Source organism: Schistocerca cancellata, chromosome 4 (genome assembly GCF_023864275.1).
Source record: "Schistocerca cancellata isolate TAMUIC-IGC-003103 chromosome 4, iqSchCanc2.1, whole genome shotgun sequence".
NCBI lineage: Eukaryota > Metazoa > Arthropoda > Insecta > Orthoptera > Acrididae > Schistocerca > Schistocerca cancellata.
The window spans coordinates 566,052,830-566,077,227 of record NC_064629.1 but is presented as its reverse complement, the minus strand read 5'-3'; the positions used below and the strand labels follow the sequence as shown (position 1 = coordinate 566,077,227).

Below are 24,398 nucleotides of genomic sequence, written 5' to 3'. Positions count from 1 at the left end.
CAACCTTTGGCGCCACTGAACAGCGGTCAGCATATGTGCACGAACTAGCCACCTGCTGCAGAGGTCCATACGCAGCTACGTCGGCTCAACGACACTGTTGCTAGCTCCTTGGTTCATCTGGGCGGTCAGTTGCTCAACAGTTGCACATCTATTCGCCCCTACACGCCTCCACAACTGTCGTTCACCCCTGTCATCTGTTGCCCGTGGTGCATCATAGTTGCCTCTGCGCCGGCTTTGAATAGCGCCACTTTGCTATGCACGGTACACTTTAACCACGGCGATGCCAGAACAGTTTACAAACGTTGTAATTTCGACAATGCTTCCACCCTTGGCCCGAAAGCGAATGACCATGCCCTTTTTGACGTCCGATAATCGCTCTGTTTCCGCATTACGACAACGAGTGCACTGTTTTCCACGTTCCCCCGACACGCTTTATATACCCTCCACTGCTAGTGCTACCATCTGCCGTCAGTGAGTGGTTATTGCACGTCAACGTCGCACATAGGCGGTGGTCACATTAATGTGATTGGACCGTATATACAGAGGGGTCCAAAATGTGTATCCACTGTTTAAAAGTCAATAACTTGCAAACTAATTGACGGAAATGTCTCATTTTTGGTGAATGTGTAGCTTGAAGTCCAACTTAAAGATATCACTGTAGATGTTCGAAATGGTCACCATTAACATCCGCACACAAACGATGCCGCCGAACTGCAGCATGAACTATTGACTGCAACATGTTCAATTGGATATTTGCACATGAATGTACGATGAATTCTCGAAGTTCATCCAATGTGCATGGCTTCTGCCGATAAACGACGTCCTTTAGTGTTCCCCACAGGTAAAATAAAATGGTTCAAATGGCTCTGAGCACTATGGGACTTAACATCTCAGGTCATCAGTCCCCTAGAACTTAGAACTACTTAAACCTAACTAACCTAAGGACATCACACACATCCATGCCCGAGGCAGGATTCGAACCTGCGACCGTAGCGGTTACGCGGTTCCAGACTGAAGCGCCTGGAACCGCTCGCACAGGTAAAAGTCCAGAGGAGTTAGGTCTGGGGAACCTCTACGGCTTCAAATTTGTCTCGAATGCGACGAATCGTGGCTCTATTTGATACTCATTTCGCCATTGCCGTTGAACCTCATTAATGTTTTCATGCTTAAAATACCACTTCAAAACTGACTTCCTTTCATCGAATATAAGCCTTGCGCCACCCATGTTTACTCGAGTAACTAGGTGCAACTAAGAACAAAACACTTGACTATCTGGCGACTGTCATCTGACAAAACAAAACAACGCAATACAACGCTTTGGTGCGATTGCCGGAACTACACACTATTACACTACCAAAGACGAGATACCTCCGCCAATTAGTTTGCCAGTTATGGACTTTTAAACGGTGGATACATTTTTTTGGACCCCTCTGTATAAGAACCAGTCAAATGAAAACGAGACGGATAAAAAAAAGTAAACCGTTCATTATTTCAAAAGTAATCGCCATAACTGTTAATTTAATTGATTTTCCCTTCATGGAAAAATGTTTGATGTTGCCCACGGAACCATGATTGTACCTAGGCGTGCACCTCTTCGTACGAAGTAAATCGGCAGCCAGGAAGGTCTATATTCAGGGCTCTAAAAAATATGAAAATCGCATATGGGTGGGCCCACATGTTGCCAAGTGTGTTTTGACTACGCTGCAGAAGTTTCACTTGGAAGCGCTTACACATCCTCCATGGAATCATTATCTCTCACTATGCGTTTTCCATATCTTTGGAGCCCAGAAGAAAGACATTCATGACCTCGATTTACTTCGGACGGAGAAGTGCACATCTGGTTACAATCATGGTGCCCTCCGCCACACACCGTTGGGTGGCTTGCGGAGTATGAATGTAGATGTAGATGGTTCTGTAAGTAATTCAAATGGTTCAAATGGCTCTGAATCTGAGATCATCAGTCCCCTAGAACTTAGAACTACTTAAACCTTACTAACCTAAAGACATCACACACATCCATGCACGAGGCTGGATTCGAACCTGCGACCGTATTAGTCGCGCGGTTCCTGATTGAAGCGCCTGGAACCACTCGGCCACCGCGGCCGGCCTCTGTAAGTAATTGCAAACATTTTTCCATGAAGGCATTGACCGTCTAGTCTCACAGTGAGATAAATGTATTAACAGAACAGTTATGGAAATTACCTTTGAAATAATTAAGAGTTTACTTAATTTTTTCATCTCTCTCGTTTTCATTTGACTGCCGAAGTACATTCCTTACAAGTCACGTTGCCGGGCGGCACCAACTTTCGCGGTGGGCCGTGGTTATAATTTTATGGCACATCAATGTATACATGAATGCTACGGTGCCCATTACATTCGAACACTTTATTAGCAAAATCAGAATTAAAAGGAGAGCCAACCAAATAGATCTGGCGGACAGGATGGGTAGCAATCTGCAGTTAGTTGCCTGCTGATGATGCCGAGGTGTACGGGAAGGTGTCGAAGTTGAATGACTGTAGGAAGATACAAGACGACTAAGATAAAATTTCCACTTGGTGTGATGAATGGCAGCTAGCCTCAAATGTGTAAAGACGTAAATTAATGCGGATGAGTAGGAAGAACAAACCTGTAATGCTCGGATAGAGTATTACTAGTGTCCTGCTTGACACAGTCAAGCCGTTTAAATATCTGAGCGTAACGTTGCAAAGCGATACGAGGTGGAATGAGCGTGTGAAAACTGTGGCAGGGAAGGCAAATGGTCGACTTCGGTTTATTGAGAGAATTTTAGGAAAGAGTGGTTCACCTGTAAAGGAGACCGCATATAGGACGCTGGAGCGACCAATTCTTGGGTACTGCTCGAGTGTTTGGGATCCGTATCAGGTCGGATTGAAGGAAGACATCGAAGCAATTGAGAGGCGGGCTACTAGATTTGTTACTGGTAGGATCGAACAACACACAAGTATTACTGAAATGCTTCGGGAACTCAAATGGGAATCCCTGTACGGAAGGTGACTTTCTTTTCGAGAAACACTATTGAAAAAATTTAAAGAACCGGCATCTGAAGTTGACTGCCGAACGATTCTACTGCCGCCAACATACATCGCACGTAAGAACCTCGAAGATAAGATACGAGTAATTACTGCTCATACGGAGACGTACAGATAGTCGTTTTTCCCTCGCTCTATTTGCAAGTGGAACAGGAGGGGAAATGACAAATGACCATAGGGTGGCTTGCGGACTATATGTGTAGATGTAGATACCGCGAAAAATATTGTCAGCAGCCACAGAGGAATCCAAACTCATATGAACCACTTTCGTCTGCTTCGAACCAATTGATGGGATTTTTTATTTAGATCAATTGAAGACAGCAACTGAACTGACAACAAAATAAGTAAGCAGAACAGTAAAAATGGCTTGGAATGGTTTTGGAAAATTAAATAATCTTTTCAAAACCAAGTTTGTGATTTGCCTGAAAATCCGTATGTCTTGGCAATTTTGAATTATGGCTATGAGACGAAACTTCGAAGGCGAAGACCACCCAAAAATCGTGAGGAATGGCACGATGCTGCTTTGGAATTACTTGAACAGGTGGGGAAACAGTCAAATGAATGAGGGAACTAACTGAAGTGGAAGACCTAATTACAGCTGCAACGAAAATGCATTATAGGTGATCTGAACATGTAGCCAGGAGAACAGGCCTAAGACGGATCAAGAAAATTCTTTGCAGGATACCAAAAGATAATAAAAGGCGAGACGACAACCTGACGAAAGTGGGGTAGATGGTATTGTAAAATATGCAAGAGCAACATGATTGTAGGATTGCCGTATGGAACAGTTTGGAAGAGGCCTTTATCGCTGACGATGATGATACTGGCTGTAAAAAGATGTAATTGGTTGCGAAGGCTGATTGAGATATCGAGGCTGGATGAAAACAAGTACCATATGATGGTTTTGGTCAGAATTCTTCAAGGGTAAATGAGACTGCGGTATGTTGGTCAGATTATATGCATGCAGTAAACAGGAATATCGTAAAACACCTTATGCACTAGTTATGCATATGATAAATTGCAGCATTGTCCATGGAAGAGCTTGATGCAGGTAAACAGTAACTAATAATAAATTTCCAATAAATAAATACGTCTGTGAAGTAGAAACAGCAGGAAAGATAGGTGCCTTCTGGTAAGTCCCCTTGTAGCTGTTAAACTTCGTTTGCTCTCACTCATAGTTCAGAATCTCTTCAGATTATCAATTTAAATGGTCTTAGTTAGGAATCTGCAATGCATCACCAGTACGGCCGGAACCTATTGGTACCTGCACTGATCATCCACACTTCGTAGCCGAATACGTGCGAAGTGCTTATTACATTTGTCAGAAAAATCATATCTGTAGATGCATGAGCGAAAACTTACTACTTTGTAAACATTTACAAAATACAAGCAGCTCCGTAGAAGAGTACAAGTATTTATTCTTCTGTCGTTCTTTTCTAAAACGTTGCTACAGCTTTCAAATGCAGACTATTAATTAAAAATGATGGAAAAATGAACTAATACTGAAGCTGCTGGTAATAAAGTCACTAAATTGATAGCACAGAAGTGTACTAAACTGCCACGGTTGAACACAAAACAACATTTTTCCAACGTGCATTGGAGTAATGTTCACGAACAAACGGTATTTTTCAAGAGACTCGTATAGTAAAGACTTTCAATGAGGAAATATATCAGAAGCAATGGAATATCTAAATTTTCATTAGTGCTTTGAAAGCAACTATTTAACTAATAATCGTGCAACATCTTTCAAAAAATTTTTAGGTCAGAAAACACGGGATACACAGTGCATCAGCGCACAAGCATTTGAATTTTAGAAAAAATCTGCAATGGAAATGGAAGTTCGATTTCGCGCAAACAGTGACTGCCAAATATTTGATGATTTCTACAAAAGAAATTCTTTAGAGGTTTGTGACAACGTATAGGTGAGGAATTATCATTAGCAAAAACCAGCGGAAAGAAACGGACGGAACCTTTTACGAAGTGGTCTCGAGTAGTCTGCCAAAGAAATGTGTAGTAATTCTAGAAAGATGAGTAAAGTTTCGTTCGCCTAATACAATTTAAATGTTCAACGTGCACTGCGTCACCTTGAGATGTTACACAGATGAAACGCAGAATTTCTGGTTAGATGAAATAAGTCCTCTTCATCCTCAGCAAATTTTCATTGTACTGACAACGAATGGAACCATTATTGAATGATACGACGAAGCTCGTATGCGCAAAGCAGTCTACAGAGCATTTATTTTAAGACTAAGACTGTGTTCAGTTGTAAGCGATAAGCGCATGGTACTCACCCGAATCATTATGTCTCAAAAGACATAGCTGTTTGGGTGGCAGCCTCATGTCAGGCTGGATCATCCTATTCTTCTCCATTGGTGCGCGTTTACCACGACTATGATTTACACTGCACGAGTGTGTGGCGTTTACGCTCGGTTCAAGCAAGACTAAAAGTGTAACGTCGCATGAAAACCTGTGTTCCACCAGCTTATCTCTCGCCGCGCGCATTGGCTTCCGGCACGAATGTAATCGCTGACCACAAGGAAAGTTGTTTTCGCCAGCTTTGTCGTTTGCGCTCTTATGCTACGTTTTGTCACGGAAGTCACTCGCTACCAGATCGCCGGTCGAAAAATCTGGACCCACTGAGATACTGTTTCAAATAATTAGGTACTAATTACAGTTACAACCAATGCGGGAGGATGGTGGTTCAAATCCCTACTCGACCACCCAGAATTAGGTTTTATTTAATGGGTTCGAAACAGTCCACGAGGCGCGCTGAAACATAGCTCGTGATGTGCTCCCCCCCCCCCCCCCCCTCTGTACCTCCCCCCCCCCCCCCACGGTCACCCACACCGCAACTGCAGTGTTTTTAAATGTTTTATGGCAAACTGGCTGTGAGCCGCGGCTGCGCTCGCATATCAATAGTTGCTTTATGGTGACAGAGGTGAGTAAGTAAGCTAGGGATTTATTATTATCTGGGCATATAGTGCTGTAGATATGTCTGTGTGTATGTATAAAATATTTACGTAGTACTAGTATATATGTACATAATGGCTTTTATAATTTTACTGCATGTCGAGTCTTACTTTAAAATATCGATAACTAAAATAATTTCTTACTTATCAACTATTTATTGCACAATCTTAACTCAACACAGTTCTATAAACAGCTTTTTTTTTAACAGCTTGACTGCTTTTTCTCATAGTGATAAATCAGAAGGTGCGATCTGTTTTACTTGGTAAAAACTTTCTGAAGCCAAGGTTGGAAAAATATTTGTTTGTGCACTGTGATTTTTATGACGTGAAAATTATCTGTGAACGCTACATACGTGGGCATGGTTATCTGTACAAGGTGCTTTTTGATTTTAGATGTATTATTTATGTCAAACCTTTACATAGTGTACTACATTTTATCTACTCACATGACAACTTGGCGTGAGGTTTCAACTCAAAATGAACAAGTTTTATAACAAAGATTTTTGAAGACCTGAAGATGACAGCAACGTCTGTCGAAACTGGTTGCTGTAAATACAGAAATACTGCATATTTATGCGATCTTGGCTTTCTAAAGTTTTTGCTATCTATAAACAACGTTTTTGGTTTTGCCGTGTTTTGAAGGATGTAAATTTTTTTGGGCTGGATACAAGTGAGCACCCCCGTAAGGGTGATATGTTGCGCTCGCCGAAATCCGTCTTACAGATTTTAATTACATTGCAAGCTTCAGTGTGGAGCCACTTAAAAGTGATGAGGGTGGTCTGTGGGGGCAGCCGCTTGAGACATTTCAGAGTCCTTCGACGATCCTGAATAGGTGATGAAATGTCTTTGGTCCACCATGGCACCGACTGGTGCCGGATTGGGCCCCTAGAAAGGGGCATAGCAAATCCAGCGGTAGGGGTGATTGCGTGGAAGACGTTTCCCACAGTTTCGTCGATTCACTCAGACAGAGAGGTGGTGAAGATCATGGCAGTGGTGCGCAACTGCCAGCTACCTCTTCAAAGATCACAACGTGATAAGTTGTCTGTTGGGTGGTCATAAGGAAGTGACAGGATCGCCAGAAAGTGGTCACTAACACTAAGCTCGTCATGCAGTGACCATTGTAGCGAAGGTCTAGACTATGGTAAAAGCGCATAAGGTACATCCTCAAAAAGGTGTCATGAGTGGCACTAAAATTGGTAGGAGTACCATAAGAGAGAAGCACAGATATAGGTCAGAAAAAAGGTGCTTGATCAGAATTCCCATTCAAGTGAAGTGATACTCCCCTACAGCACGTAGTACACATTGAAATCCCCAAATAGGAGAAAAGGGGAGAGAAATGTTGCATTATGGTGGTCATTTCAAGGTAAGTAAGGCCACGTCAGTAAACTTTACAGTTGGTGATCACTGGGACTGGTTGCACTTGCACTTTATTATCAGTGGAGTACAGGGTTGAATCCGCTTACTAACGATATCTGTTAGAACCATTGTACAGACAATCCAGATGCTCTCTCAGGGCCAGTGTGATTCTGACAGAATGCACAGTATCCTCGAAGAGTTGGAAAATGATCATCACTGAAATCTGTTTCTTGGAAAGCAACACAGATCACACAACAAGAAGAAATTAGTTGTAGTTCTGGTAGATGACAGTAGTATGCGTTGCAGGTTTATTGGGCCATGGATGAGGGTGTCCTGGTTAGTTGTGAAGGGGCTGCGAGGACTGGTCACGCTCTGGGATCACTGTCAGTCACCAATGGGTGTGGAACAACATCAACGAACGTCTATTTGGAGTTCGAAGGTGTGTGTGGGGGCGGTTCCTGGCCCCTCTAAAATCACCAAGACAGCATATTCCCTACATTTCTTCTTCTTCTCTTCCACAACTTATAGCGGCGAGAATCTTGTGAGTGCTTATCCCATGAAGGTGTAAGAAAGAAAGAAGAGTGAGCAGCTCTGGGACCGAGAGTCTGTGGCTTCTTCAGCGACTGGCTGGTGTTGGGCTGCTGATCTGTGGATTTCTGAGGAGAGGATCCTGAAAAAGTGAAGTGGTTGAGTACAGTCTCCACAGATCAGGTCTTATGTATGCCGGGAAGACTGTCTAAAACGCTGGCATACGAAGCCAGAGTGGGAAATGCGGCTTCACATCGAAGCAGTAAATCATGATATTAACCTTCTTTGGAAACGAATCCACTTCAAAAGCGAGGACGAATGCGCCAGTGTCTACCTTGTTGTCTGGAGGGGCTCGACATGCATGGTGTATGAAGTGGTTCCGTCACCTTTCCAAGTGTTCGTGTACTTTTTCGTGAGTCTGCAGCGTTAGGTTTTGTTGAAAAATTAATCGATGCTCCATGTTTGGGTATGTTTCGGTAACAGGCACAAACCAAGTTGTTTGCAATAGAGTAACAACTGGGAACCACTTCGTAATCTACTAAGGTCAGAAAGTTCGCCAAATGAGTTTTAAATATTCCCCACAAAGAACTCTGGCTCAGTAGAGAGAAAGGACCAGCCATCTGTTTGGGTACGAAGCAGAAACTGAGGTGAATAACTGTCTCCAAGTCACTTGGTTCAGTTTTTCTCCGATGCGCTGCCCGAAGAGGGAAAGTTTCTAGAATTTTAGTACTTTGCACTGAATTGTGGTCTGTCTGAAGAGACCTCCGGAGCCTCACGACCACCGGCTGATAACTTTAGCCGTTTCATGACGCCAAACACCCGCGATGATTCCACCTGATCCAAACGAGCGCTATGCCCATCGGCGCCACCCAGACAAAGCAAAGGCCACCTTGTGTAATGCCCCATGCCTAGAGTCTCGGTGTCCCCAAACGGACAAAAACCTCGTCCACGGCATGCGCGGAGAGGTGACAGCTAGGTCATCAACAGTGCAATCCCTGCGTAGTCAAGGGGCTACCACCGTACCGGTACCTGATGACCTCCACATGGACTGGCTATCATGCTGGGTGTTGGGCGACCTTCCCTGCACGGCCTGCACACTCTATAAAATAATTTAGAAAAGATGGTCAGACCTAGATGGGGGAACGCGAACATGAGATAACCGAAATAAACTCCTGGAAATGGAAAAAAGAACACATTGACACCGGTGTGTCAGACCCACCATACTTGCTCCGGACACTGCGAGAGGGCTGTACAAGCAATGATCACACGCACGGCACAGTGGACACACCAGGAACCGCGGTGTTGGCCGTCGAATGGCGCTAGCTGCGCAGCATTTGTGCACCGCCGCCGTCAGTGTCAGCCAGTTTGCCGTGGCATACGGAGCTCCATCGCAGTCTTTAACACTGGTAGCATGCCGCGACAGCGTGGACGTGAACCGTATGTGCAGTTGACGGACTTTGAGCGAGGGCGTATAGTGGGCATGCGGGAGGCCAGGTGGACGTACCGCCGAATTGCTCAACACGTGGGGCGTGAGGTCTCCACAGTACATCGATGTTGTCGCCAGTGGTCGGCGGAAGGTGCACGTGCCCGTCGACCTGGGACCGGACCGCAGCGACGCACGGATGCACGCCAAGACCGTAGGATCCTACGCAGTGCCGTAGGGGACCGCACCGCCACTTCCCAGCAAATTAGGGACACTGTTGCTCCTGGGGTATCGGCGAGGACCATTCGCAACCGTCTCCATGAAGCTGGGCTACGGTCCCGCACACCGTTAGGCCGTCTTCCGCTCACGCCCCAACATCGTGCAGCCCGCCTCCAGTGGTGTCGCGACAGGCGTGAATGGAGGGACGAATGGAGACGTGTCGTCTTCAGCGATGAGAGTCGCTTCTGCCTTGGTGCCAATGATGGTCGTATGCGTGTTTGGCGCCGTGCAGGTGAGCGCCACAATCAGGACTGCATATGACCGAGGCACACAGGGCCAACACCCGGCATCATGGTGTGGGGAGCGATCTCCTACACTGGCCGTACACCACTGGTGATCGTCGAGGGGACACTGAATAGTGCACGGTACATCCAAACCGTCATCGAACCCATCGTTCTACCATTCCTAGACCGGCAAGGGAACTTGCTGTTCCAACAGGACAATGCACGTCCGCATGTATCCCGTGCCACCCAACGTGCTCTAGAAGGTGTAAGTCAACTACCCTGGCCAGCAAGATCTCCGGATCTGTCCCCCATTGAGCATGTTTGGGACTGGATGAAGCGTCGTCTCACGCGGTCTGCACGTCCAGCACGAACGCTGCTCCAACTGAGGCGCCAGGTGGAAATGGCATGGCAAGCCGTTCCACAGGACTACATCCAGCATCTCTACGATCGTCTCCATGGGAGAATAGCAGCCTGCATTGCTGCGAAAGGTGGATATACACTGTACTAGTGCCGACATTGTGCATGCTCTGTTGCCTGTGTCTATGTGCCTGTGGTTCTGTCAGTGTGATCATGTGATGTATCTGACCCCAGGAATGTGTCAATAAAGTTTCCCCTTCCTGGGACAATGAATTCACGGTGTTCTTATTTCTATTTCCAGGAGTGTATGTGGTCTAAAATAAAGGGAAGAACGTGGGAAAAGCCTACTTGACGTCCTACAAGACAGCTAGGTTGTCAGCAAGTAATTTGTCCTAGAGACCAAGTGTGCGAAAAGATACAGTCAAAGAGTAAAATTGTAGGACAGGAAAGGAAGAATTACTACAATGGTTTGGCACGCAGTGCGTACCACACAGGTATTCATGAAAGAGCTGTGAGCCCCCTAGGCGGTCCTCGCCGAACAGAGGCCATTATCAAGAATACGGGCGGTGTTTATGGTATTAGCGTGATGTCTTGTGGGGATGACTAATTTTTTTGTTCATTGTGTTTAAATTAGGCAGAAGACTGACTAGTTGGGACAGTCGACGTGGTGCAGTACTTGAGACATTGAACTCGCGTCAGGAAGAAGACTGTCCACACTATGTTCCTGTTTACCTGAAGCACTTTGGGTCATTTATGATAGAGTTCCTACAAAAAGCCCATTGGACGTCCGTTTTTGTTCCACTGTGCATATTCTTTACTGACGTCGTAGAAGACGCAACGATAGACTCCAATCTTTCACCTTTTCTTGTGGTGGCCAAAGGATGGCAACTGCGTAGATGTCAGGTCGTAACAAAACATTTCCTCATGTGATGTCCTAATCGTGAGCCGACTTTATAGCATACAAACGGTAGTAAGCGTCTGTTTCTTTTACTGAAATCCCACAGGCTCTGCGGTTCTTTGCGTTCTATCGATGACTCAAATGGAATTGAGGAATATCGTATATTAAATCTGAATACCCAACAAAAGTCTAGTGTTGTAACTCTCTTCCTCTGTGCAGTAATGGAAGTGTAGAAAATGAATAAAATGTCATACTCCGTCATATTCGTGTAACAGATCTGACCACAGGTACGCAGAGCCTGTGTAAAGCCGGGGAAAGTCAGACTCTTGTCACATTCTACTAACACTGCCGTTTGTATGCTGCCAGGTTAGTTCAAGGTCCCGTCCCGCCACGAGGAAAACATTCTGTTACTACCTGAGACATCTGCAACAGATTCTATCCAGTCACCTTCCTGCTAATGGCTTACTAGCTTCCTGAAGGAATTTCGCCAAATTTACGGGAATTGGGGTAGTGTTCTTTACAGATGTTAATAGCGCTGTACTGCATATTTCATATTCAATCCTAGCCTTCTGCTGTTTGAAGTGTTTATAAGGACGTTCTCGGTGCACATATATGTAACTGAAAATTTGAAGTACTTTCTAAGGAGGCTGTGAGATTTGAAATTGGGCTCCGTGTGGTTCTTCAGTCACTATTTATTCGGTACTCTAACTAATTTCCATCTACAAAGACCTCAGTTTTCATTATACGCTTTTTTAAATGACATTTTCCTCAACGAGTGATAATTGTGTCCTTTTGAAACAAAACAGTTGGAAAACTTGATAACACATTCCATCTCCTGTCTTTTATAGGGTTGTTAGCTCACCCATATATTGTAAGGAGGCACGGCTTCATCATCACAGCCTCAGCGTTATGCAAGGATCTTCATAGCGATGTCAAAACCCCAGAAACGCGTGTCTGCGAATTTTGTTGATAGGTGATGCAGAGGGGGTGACATCGCTAGGAAGGTTCTTGCATAACGAGGCCCTGGTGATGAAGCAATGTGTTTGAAATGTACATTGACATACTGGATGCACTGTAAAGTACTGTAGACAGATTTTATTAATACGTTTTCCATTCATTTCATTTTCTTGGTTAGCCAAGAGTAGCCACTATGAGTACCACGAGATAAAAAAGGTTGTTTTACTTAGGCAATCAAATTTCATTAAATTAAGTTTTAACTCTTTCTAACGAAAAAACATCGTCAGAAGCGAAAGCAGAGTTCAGGAAGTGTGATAGGCCCGTTACAGTTCACAATATGTGCAGAGAGTATCAGAAACACCTTTAAAAATTTTTACAGGGGAGCATCTCACACCAAAACAAGAAAATAGTCCGTTCAAACGTTTTTGAGGAGATCCTACGTTTCTGAGTTACTAACGAAAGAATATGTCACTAAATTTCCATGCCAGAAACTTACAACACATGTTGCAGACGTCCTGCGTCAGTTTGCACATGCACTTGTCCGATCATGGAATACAGCATAATTTACAGTCGTTTCGCAGGCTTCCAGACAAGTTAACGAAGTGTTTCTACATCAAGAGTGTCTACTGCGTAAACCAGCAGCTTCAGATCTGAACTCGAAAGCCTTGAACTTGTCCTCTTATAGCCGGCCGCTGTGGCCGAGCGGTTCTAGGCGCTTCAGTCCAGGACCGCGCTGCTGCTACGGTCGAAGGTTCAAATACTGCCTCGGGCATGGATGTGTGTGATGTCCTTAGGTTAGTTAGGTTTAAGTAGTTCTAAGACTAGGGGACTGATGACCTCAGATGTTAAGTCCCATAGTGCTTAGAGCCAACTGAACCATTTTTTTTTGTCCTCTTGTACCTTTCCACCCTTCGTGGTAGATAGTAGCATGCAGGGCATCCATAACAATGTAACTGATTTGCGTTGGAGAACCACAACGCTTAAACCACATAGTTACTTTAATTGCAAATAGTGTAAAAAAAGTTAAGTTTGAATGAGGTGTGCCGCATGGAGTGGCCGCGAGGTATGAGGCGCCATGTCACAGATTGCGCGGCCTCTCCCGCCGGAGGTTCGAGTTCTCCCTCGGGCATGTGTGTGTGTGTTGTTCTTAGCATAAGTTAGTTTAAGTAGTGTGTAAGTCTAGGGACCGATGACCTCAGCAGTTTGGTTTTTTGAACGAGGACAGTATGCAACTTGACAACGAAACTTGTGAACATGCTGTATCATATTCGGTGCATCCAATATCAAAAGCCACAGCAATCACATTATCCAGATATTTGACATGAATTCTTACATTCGTATGTGTTTTAATCACTTCATTTAAATTCTACATTTGCTCTCTGATGCCGAATGAGAGGATATGTGACAACACAGCAAAATCTGTTTTGCGAAATATAGCCCTGTAAGTGCTGCATATGTTCATGTATATTGCTTCAAGGAATTGTTTAGCTTGTTGCCAAAAAGTACTTCGTTTATGACTCTTGTGTAACCGCTGGTCGTAATTGTCTGTTGCACGGTTTTGTTTCTTTAGCGGTTTGAGCTTTATATTGGTTAATCATCAAACATCGACTGTACACAAATGTAGAGTTTCACACATATATGACCTTGATTGATCCTAGAACAGACACTGCTCGTATTTAACGAAAATTTTGTTCGGTTTTAGTAATTTGAAATGGAGTACTTTTCTAGCTAGAATTCTACTGCCTTAAAAATAAGTGAAGCCGTCGGAAGAGATGGTGGAATATCAATGTATCTTTGTACACTTACACGCTATAGGCGGGTATATTAATGATTACAGTTACAGTTCTCTGTGACAGGTAGAACGACCACCAAAGCCTATTGTTTTAGTCTAGTGTTGTTACCAGGGGCATATAAGGGCGTGAACAGCGTCAGATGTTCAGTGATTACTGTGAAGGACCCGGATATTCCGCATAGTCGTGTGAGAGAGCATTATTAGTTCCAGTCTCATAATGGGTCTCCATTTGGTTGGCTGGCTGGCTAAATCGTGCTGTATCCAGGTTTTTACGGCATTAAGATGTGACAGCGGCTCGTTGTTGGACTGTATGAAACGTGAGGGCAGACATACTCGTTGTCAAGATTCCGGTCCACCACGTCAAGAGGGAGCATCGTCGTATTGTGCACCAAGCACAGCGTCACTCCTTCAAATTTACGCCTCCCATCCAAAAATACGTAATCAGCTCCTTGCAAATTCTGCATCATCCCGCAGCATTGCTCGGAGTCTCAATAGCCGGACTAGGGAATTACCGTCTCATACATAGGCGGCCAAGAACGCCGCAACACAAAACGGCTGGATGTGGATTGGTACCTGGTAGCATGGACTGCTTACGAATGGCTTCGCGGTTCCGCTCGACTCCGTATGACCATCATCCTCGAGTATAGTAGCGGCCTGGGGAGAGGTCTCATTCTTTGAACGTTTTGGAGATGCTATGCTATAGGAAGACGTCGCGTACGACATCTGGTCACGGCTGGTAGTGAGTGAGGGAACTCTGATGGCTCACTGGTATGTCACGTCTCATACGACAGTATCGTGATCCCAATTTTTGACAGAAAATTAACTTGTCAACACATAACACTTGTCTTAATTAACCACCTGGGTGGTGTTGAGACAGTATCGTGGCCAGCAAGATCCCTGGATATGTCTGCGATAGAACATGTGTGGGTCAGCTCGTACATCAATTCCATCCCAGTGTCAGCACCCAGGATATCGAGGACCAGTTACAATATTTGTGCGCCACATTGAGTCAGGGGAGAATACGACAGCATTATGTCGCGCTTCCAACAGAATCAGTGCATGTGTCCAGGCCAGAGGTGGTGCAGTGTGATACTTATAACTAGGCTCATATTGCCGAGTTATGTGCCAATTTGACTCGATTTTATAATCGCTGCACTATCACATACCCTCTCAACCAGCGAAGTTTTCGATCTCCACATTCTGTGATGAGACGAGGCCGCCCAACACCTAGTAGCTACTTGCTGTTTCACCGTGCTTCAACCACTTTCCAAAGATGGTCACGACAGTAGGACGCGAACATCCAACCAGCTTCCCCGTTTCCGAGATGCTTGTTCCCAGGCACGGGCAATAACCATCTGCCCTCCATCATAAACTTTTAGTCAGAGGATTTCCGCCTTCTGCGGCCTCTGTCTTTGCTAGAATGATTGAAAAAATGAGGGTGTAATCTTATGGGACTTAACTGCTAAGGTCATCAGTCCCTAAGCTTACACACCACTTAACCTAAATTATCCTAAGGACAAACACACACACCCGTGCCCGAGGGAGGACTCGAACCTCCGCCGGGACCAGGTGCACAGCTAGAATGATTCCCATTCGCCACTGCTACTACTGTATTCTCTCCTTACCGCATCATGTACCCACAACGCCACCGGATGGCATTCAGTCTTGCTGCATTTTTACATCATGGGTCGGTAAGGCTCTGCCGGCCGCGGTGGTCTAGCGGTTCTGGCGCTGCAGTCCGGAACCGCGGGACTGCTACGGTCGCAGGTTCGAATCCTGCCTCGGGCATGGGTGTGTGTGATGTCCTTAGGTTAGTTAGGTTTAAGTAGTTCTAAGTTCTAGGGGACTTATGACCTAAGATGTTGAGTCCCATAGTGCTCAGAGCCATTTGAACCATTTTTTTTGGTCGGTAAGTCGCAGTCTAAATTAGTATTCCGTGTCTATCGACCACGACATCGACGCACGTTTATGTCTAACTTTCTCTTTAGTTTAGGAGTTCTTGTAAATGACGGTTGTACGGAGAGTAGTCAGTAAACGCTTTCTTTGACGACTGTGCAGAATGACGCGGCTTTGGGATTGCAGCGCCAGACGCAGTTCGCCGGTGAGTGGTAAAGTAATCGCCTTAATGAAGCCTCCGCGCCGCCAGGCGAGGGCAGCGTTGACCTCTGCAGTAGCGGGCGGCTTGGCGATGCACTCCGGCGAGGAGTTATCCTGCGGTCGCATGCATAATACAGCACATCTCGCTGCGTCACCGGAGCCACACCTTCCTGCCTCACGCTGCGGAAATTTATCGGAAGTAGACCATGAAACATAAGCTGTATTTAAAACTTGACTTCTACGTGGTTTGACTAATTGCCGCTGGTCATCTATACTGACAACTACGCTTATAGAAATAGAAAGTGTTGTACAATGAACAGTATTTCCATACATGTGTGATATGTTGATTAAAATGTCTTCATTTTACGACCTTATTGCCAGTGTTTTCAGTGCCGAAAAAAAGCCATTCCTACAAATGAAAGATGTGTGTGATGGCTATTGGATATGTCCAAGGTTATTGGAACTTTTCAGGTGGAGATTTTAACACAGCATGCCCAGTCGATGTGTACTTTAAGCTTATCTTTTGGATTTTGAGAAAGTTCAAATCCTTGGCATGAGTGACATCGCAGCATCGTACCGACAGATCACACAGACCGTTGACTGTAGTGGGTTGGGTTGGGTTGTTGTGGGGGAGGAGACCAAATAGCGAGGTCATCGGTCTCATAGGATTAGGGAAGGACGGGGAACGAAGTTGGCCGTGCCCTTTCAAAGGAACCATCCCGGCATTTGCCTGGAGCGATTTAGGGAAATCACGGATAACCTAAATCAGGATGGCCGGACGCGGGATTGAACCGTCGTCAACCCGAATGCGAGTCCAGTGTGCTAACCACTGCGCTGACTGTAGTGTAACGACTGCTGAACGAGTATTGACGAGGTGGACTCCGGACCAAAAGTGTGGCACGGATTTTTCCAGAAGGTTCATACCACGAGAGAATAGCAAGAGTGTTGAACTTCTTATGACGAATAGACGGATAACAACAGCTGAAATTCGGCAGAGGTCACAAGTCGCCACGAACTGTCTGTAACATATTACTGGAAGCTGGGTTGAGATCTTAACCTGCCCCGTTCTTTTGTCGTTGACAGCATACCACAGACAACAGAAACATGTGTGATGTAGCCCCAAAGTAAAATGAGACAGTGAGTCGCTTTCTGTAGTGAGATGGACAATTCTCACGTCTGTTATGGCTGCCAGATGGACGCCAACGTGTTTGTAGATGAGTTGGTGAAAAAAGAGAGGAAGAAAAGATTGCCGGCCGCTGTGGCCGAGCGGTTCTAGGCGCTTCCCTCCGGAACCGTGCTGCTGCTGCGGTCGCAGGTTTGAATCCTGCCTCGGGCAAGGATGCGTGTGCTGTCCATAGGTTAGATAGGTTTAAGTAGTTCTAAGCCTAGGGGACTGATGACCTCAGATGTTAAGTCCCATAGTGCTTAGAGCCATTTGAAGAAAAGATTCTCCAGACCCATATCTATTCAACTGCTGGGATCACGATAGGGGATTTATTAGGTATGAGAACAGGACCGATTTTGTAGTTGTTGAGTAGAGGTTGAATTGTCGCCAGTATGTGGCAAAGATGGTAAATCCTATTGCCGTACCCTGTATGACCAGGGTACCAAATTCCGGCAGTGTAATTCTAGACTGAACGCTCTAGTTTTGACCACAAACACCCGATCCCCTGATTTGTCACACACACAGCATGTTTAGGTTTCAATTGGAAGACGAATACTTTCACACCAGCATCCATCCAGTAACTTTCACGAACTGCCACCATATGTATTTCAGATACGGCAATAAATTTCTCAGTATAACATTCGGAGACTGTTTGCTTCTATGAGACAAAAAATACAAGCAAGTATTCGTGCCAGTGGGGGTTAAACCACGTACTGATGTTGATGATGGACATCAGTTCCGAATGGAATTAAAGTTTAAACATTCAACACCGGTTATGTAATGAGAAACAGCAGAAATGAAAATAGCGAGAAACTTAACATTACAATATTGATGGTCACGAAGTAGATGAAGTTAAGAAATTCTGCTACCTAGGCAGCAAAATAACCCATGACGAACGGAGCAAGGAGGACACAAAAATCAGGCTAGAATTGGAAAAAAGGACATTCCTGGCCAAGAGAAGTCTACTCGTACCTAACATAGGTCTTAATTTGAGGAAGACGTATCTGAGATTGTACGTTTGGAGCTCAGCATTGTGTGGCAGAAGAGAATATAAGCATTTGAGATGTGGTGCTACACAATAACGCTGAAAACTAGGTGGATTGATTTGATGAGGAATGAGGAGGTTATGCGCAATTTCGGTAAGAAAAGGAATATGTGGAAAACACTGACAATAAGAGGAGACAGGATGGTAGGATATCTGTTAACACATCAGGGAATAATGTCCAAGGTACTAGAAGGAGCTGCAGAGGATAAAAACTGTAGAGGAAGACAGAGACTGGAGTACATGCAGTACAAAATTGAGGACGTAGGCTGCACTGCTATTCTGAGATGAAAAGGTTGACACAGAAGAGGAATTCGTGGCGGGCAGCATCAAACCAGTCAGAAGTCTGTTGTCAAAAAAACGTGATGTACATCTCCACAACGTTTTACAAGCATCGAATTGGTGCATCACCCCCGCCCCCCTTCCCTTTCAGTTCCAGTGCCGAATGGTTGGCTGGAAGAAAGACTTCAATACCGCTCCGTATGGACCCTATTTTCTCTAATTTTAGCGTAGTTATCATTATGCGGGATGTATGTTGAAGGAAATAGTATGTTTTTCTTTTTAGTCATTTTGAAACATGGGGTCTGTGGCTGTTGTGGGTAAATCACTCTGCGAAAAACAGTCTATGTAGTAACGTTTGTTACATCAGTTTGTCGAGTATTTTCCTGACACTCTTACACTGAATAGCAAATTCGTGATTAATCGAGCAGCTCTTCTTTGAGTCTTTTCTATTTTTACCATTGATCCAACTTGGTAAGTGTTCCAAAGTGGTGAACAATAATCAGTAATTGGTCGAACGAGGGCCTTGTAAGCGACCTCTTTCATCTGAGAATTGCACTTTCTTAGCATTGTAACAATAAATCATTGTGGCATCTAGCTTCCTTACGGCTAGATATAAGTGGAAATTCCGCCTAAAATAATTCAGAACAGTAACTTCTAGAGACTTGTAGATTGTGATTGATTCCCTTGAGCGATTGTCTATCAGTATAGACTAAAGATACTAGACCCTTTCGTCTTTTCACGCGCATTACCCTACGTACGTGTTCGGAGTCAGCTACCAGCCACTGATTATCTTAAAGTCTCTCTGTACTTTATAAGACGTTTCTAACAATGTCATCTGCATGTGAAAACTGCCTCATCTGCTAAGACCCTTGTGGAGCCATCCATGTTTTCTGACTGGTCATTGCACGGCCTAGGAAACTTTGAGTCCCATTGCCTATCCGTGCGGGTACCCCGCACGCACGTATTCCGTTTATTAGTGGGATGTAGGGAAGTCAAGAAAGCTGGAACATTAAATGCCAACACCATAAATTACGTGTCAACGAAGTATTTTCATTTCGAAATAAAACATCTGTTTTTATTTAATAGTCACCCTCTGTTGTTAACAGCCGTAGTTGTATATCGGACTTGCTCCAGTTAAGATTAATTGCCTTTGAAAGTCAAATATGGAAAGGTGTTTTAGGAAAAAAATACCACGATCCTGCCCAAAAAGGCAGGTAAAGGCTACATCGGATTCGGTGGGTAGCCAACAACGTAGAAGACAGCAATGAATCGGAGCATTTGCAATCCCCCAAATGCATACTGGCACACAAAAAGAAGATTCAAAAGACTTCGCTCACAAACGCATCAGCGCCACCTATCGCCACTGAGCCAGAGCGTTCCCTTCATGCTCCCCGGAGAAACTGACAGCATGCCGCTCGCGCCGAGCAGCTCACATCCGCTCGCAAGCAACATACTCACTCGCGAGAAACGTATAAACTCGTGATCAAGGTACTTACGAGCAACTCGACTTGCAAGTGCATATAAGCTCTTGAAGTGGCTGCTATTTCGTGTTTAAGTAAAGCACATAAAAAAGACATAAACGAAGCAATACATTCCACTACAAGTTATGGGACTTGTTCTTCATCGTAAAGTGGAAAATGGTTCACTTTAGTTCTTGTACCATTTCCGAATACCAACACCTTAGGTGCAGGCCTACTAAACAGAAAATATGAATACATTAAAAAGGAACCTAGAGATATGCTGCACAGTGAATCGCCACGAGAAAGGCTACCATTAACTTCCATGAAGTGCTGTACTGTACGAAAACAACTGTTTATTATAGTAGAGCTCCACAGGAATCAACGGAATTCTTACTGAAAGAATAATCTCGAGAATTGTGCAGGGCATTTATAGAATGTTGATGCTGTTGACTGAATATTACCACTGCAGACAAAAGAATGTTTCACATAAATATTAATAAGTCACCTAATATGACTGAATTTAACTCATAAAAAATGAAAGAAATTTTCAAAACAATGTCATTGTCATTGTAATTGTGATTTCATGCGATTAAATAAACGATATACCTATTATTCACTGATCTTCATTTCAGACACCATCACATCATATGGTAACAGTCATAACCAGTTTCGGATAGACGTTCTATACATCGCATATGACAACTGGATAGCAAAGCATTCGCGACATGTCTAACTTACTACATCCAATAAGATTCTTAAGATTTAGTGTGAAACGTATATTGTGAACATTTAGTTCACCAAATGCTGCATATAATGTACAGATTCTGAAGTTAGCATATGTCTAGATGAAACCTCCTACGATTGTTATCATGTTTTTTATTTTTAACTAAATTACATAATAATATGTAAATCACTCTTATTCGTAGACGGAAAGTCCTTTTTTTCTCATACGAATAACATTCACTACACGCTGACAGAAAAGTATGACTTAAAGTACACCAGACGCAGAGCATCCAATGTGCACATTTTATGATGCAAAATCTTGAAATTACTTGTGACTACTCACTTAATTTTGAAATAATTTAGAAACTTACAAGGAATAACTAAACGATAATCGGTTCATCATGAATCTACAGTGAGAATCTATGTAGATAGAAACGTATAAGTTTTTTTAACGACATTCTTTCCTAAAAGGTAAATCAGAAACGTTACAGGACAAGGAACTATAGTTTTAAATTTATTTCACATAAACTTTGGAACAATAATTTCAAGAATAGATTTAGCTTCGCTTCATTTATATAAAGTAATTTGTCGTTCAGTGTCTCAGCAAACAAATGATTTACGTCGGTAGTTGACTAGTGTAAGCGACATCATGCCTCTTAATGTCACTTCAGTCGTAGTGACACAGGATACACTGTGGACGACACAACGTCCTTGGCTACATCGCTTTGTCAATCATATAAATTGCTTGATAATCACCCCGTTTTAATGAATCCTTATACCACATCGTAAATTCAGCCACTTTACCATCTGTCACCCATATGTGTTGTCCTCGTGTGAAGGGGGCATTTTCAGTTTCCAAGACACCCACGGCCTACACTGAAGGAAGAGTTCTTTGAAATCCCGGATTAATCATTTACTCTAGAGAATTATTCTGATGAGTTTTGGAAGGTTGGATAATTTATTAATATTTAAATTTCATGTATCATTCACAGTGATTTCCGCAGGTGATGAGTCCCAACTTAGGTAGGTGTTAATTCTGGACTCTGACAAAGACAGATGGAGAAACCTTCACAAAAGTTGAGGGGAAAATACACTGGTATACATAAGGAATAAAGTAATTTTCACATAATGTGTGACTGCCAAGTAACATAGCTCGATGAAGCTTGGACCAACAAAGACACAATGAGACGAACAAAATAACTGATACTTATATTCAAAGACAATAATTTCACTTAAGTCCCGGCGATCTACGATGGCCCCCTGGGCATTACAGTCGGTGGCAGATTGTCCTTAATGGGGTGTGTGATCAACACGGAGAGCATTTGATGCTCGGCAGCCTGCTTCCACACTGGCTACAAGGTTGGTAAGGAGTTCTTGTGACAGAGCGTTCCATTCTTCCACCAACGTGGTTGACAAATGCTGGATGGCGTCACCGTAACGTGTCCCACACGTGCTCAATGGGATTTGATTTGATTTCACCGAAAATTCACCCGTTCCAAGAGCGCTGTTCAACGTGGTCGCGCATCCGTAGAACTGAAGTCAGGGCCGAATGCACCGCTGAAAACACCCACATGGGAAGGAGTAGAGTGTCACAGTGACGCTGACCGGTGAGTATACCGTATTCAAAGGTCAGTGCGCCAATGTAACATTATGCCTCCCCTCACCATAACACATGGACCACTAAACTTGCCATGTTAGCCATTGTTCCTGTGTACGTTTCGTGCTCCCACCTCTCGCCATACGAAGGTACATCCAGCATTGTCGAACATGATTGTTTCGGTGGTCCAGGGGTTATGGCGTGGGGGCGGAAAGGCATGTTGAGGAAATTAGTGTCTAACTCCCGTCGACAACGAAATCATTAGATACGGAGCACAAGTTCGGATTGGGGAAGGATGGAAGGAAAGTGGCCGTGTCCTTTCGAAGGAACTATCTTGGCACTTGCCTTAAGCGATTTAGGGAAATCATTGCAAACCAAACTCAGGATGGCCAGACGCGGGTTTGAAGCGTCGTCCTCCCGAAGGCGAGTCCAGTGTGTTAACCACTACGCTACCCCGCTCTGTGGCATAATGTTACATGGCCGTTTTGACTTCCAAATATTTTGAACACGATACACTACTCACCAGTCAACTCGTTATTGTGCCATTGTACTCCTTCCCCATCTGCGGTCTTCTCAGAGGGGGGATATTCGGATCTACCTTCAGTGTAATTACTGTCTTTGAATAAAAGTGTCATTTCTGTTCGTCTCACTGCATATTTCTTTCAGTTACCTTCTGTGCTATACTCTAGCAGTTCTTTGTATGTGTTGTCCAAGTTTCATCTATCTACGTTACTTGGCAGTGACACATCATGCGAAGATTACTTTCATCCTTAGTTTTGCATATCGGTGTTCTGCGCAACGTATTTGGAACAGTGAAAGGCCACGTCAGTGGAGAATGGTGAATTTGGATAGGAAGAAAAAGACAGAAATATATTACTTATTTAATGAATACCACACAGTAACAAAAATAAGGTAATAAAGACACATATAGCTTAAGAGTGCGATAAAAGAATTCCCAGAAGGAAGAAGATTGCCAGAACAATTGATGTGTTAATCGGATAGTGTGGGAAAGAACTTAAAATATTTGAAAATTAGTAATTGGGGAAAATATTGTAAAAACAATTGAGTTTGGCAATCTTCTGACATGTTTGCTGGTTCCTGTAAATTAAAAAAAAAATTACCTCTTAGCGCCGAATTTCACGATCTCCTTTACTTAAATTTATGTAACGGTCCATAAGAGCTCAAATACAACAGTGAACAGTACAAGCACTTAGCAGCCATTAAGAAGAGACAGATACACATTTGACACCGTATACAATGGAAGAAAAGAAGGACCCTATCTCAACACTCAACAGTTCTGTGATTGAAACTGGTCCCCAACTTGGGATTCGTTCGTCCAAAAACCAGGAAATGCAGCAGGAACTGACAGTGTTATGAACGGTGAATGCACTGAGCAGCTGTTTTACGAAATTTGAAGGCCTAAGGGAGATGCAGGAAGAAGGTAGGGAAGACATACAATTACTTAGGGGAATGTTCACTAATATATTCTACCGCACATGTTCCCTGGAAGTATTACATGCAGAACTACGATATCCGCTGAGAAAAAAATCACTTCCCCATGAGGTTCATAGCAAGATTTAAGATTACTCTGTGCGTTTCTTCATTTTCAGACTGCAGCGTTTTATAGTGGTTGTGCAATCAACAACCGAAGTAATTTCCGGTGTGCCTCTGAGAAATATGACATTATCATTAATGCTTTTGTTATGTGTAACTAGTTGCGATCTCAGACGCTTCGCCGATAAAGTGCTTATCTAAGAGAAAATGTTTGATGAAAAAAAAAGGTCTGAGACATCTGTTTCTATCTTGAGAAGATATAAGCCAGAATTGACTCTAAATAAGGACAAATTTAAAGATATGCCCGTGCCGAAACATAAATAAATAGCCAGTGATTACAGAATTAATAAGATGCACCTAGAGTCAGACATACCATCCAGACACTTAGAAGTAACTAGGCATAAATACACTGGAACCATCGCATACATTCCATCGTGTGAAAACCAAAAGAAACGTTTACGCTAGTGGTGGAATACTGGAAAGCTGAGGCGTGTCTACGAAAGAATTTGAGTATTAAACGTCTGTACAACATATAATGAAATACTGCGTAAGTGTGTCGACTTCGTATCAGTTCGAATAAAATGAAGGGGGGGGGCATGAAATGTGTACAAAAAACAGCGAAATGAGTAAAAACATGTTTTTTTTTGT

At 43.8% G+C, this 24,398-nt stretch overlaps 1 protein-coding gene across 2 annotated transcripts in view; it reads right to left on the bottom strand.

Annotated features, from left to right (window-relative positions):
• Nucleotides 1-24,398, bottom strand: part of LOC126183286 (beta-1,3-galactosyltransferase 5-like) — a 325,368-nt gene that overhangs the window by 154,154 nt on the left and 146,816 nt on the right. The window contains exon 1 of one of the 2 annotated variants that reach the window (XM_049925120.1): nucleotides 5,339-5,466. The exons of the other annotated variant lie outside the window; for it this stretch is intronic. Coding sequence (XP_049781077.1) covers nucleotides 5,339-5,417 — 79 coding nt within the window. The 5' untranslated portion in view covers nucleotides 5,418-5,466. Of the gene's footprint in view, nucleotides 1-5,338; nucleotides 5,467-24,398 lie in introns of those variants that run through there. 2 annotated transcript variants of the gene reach the window in all.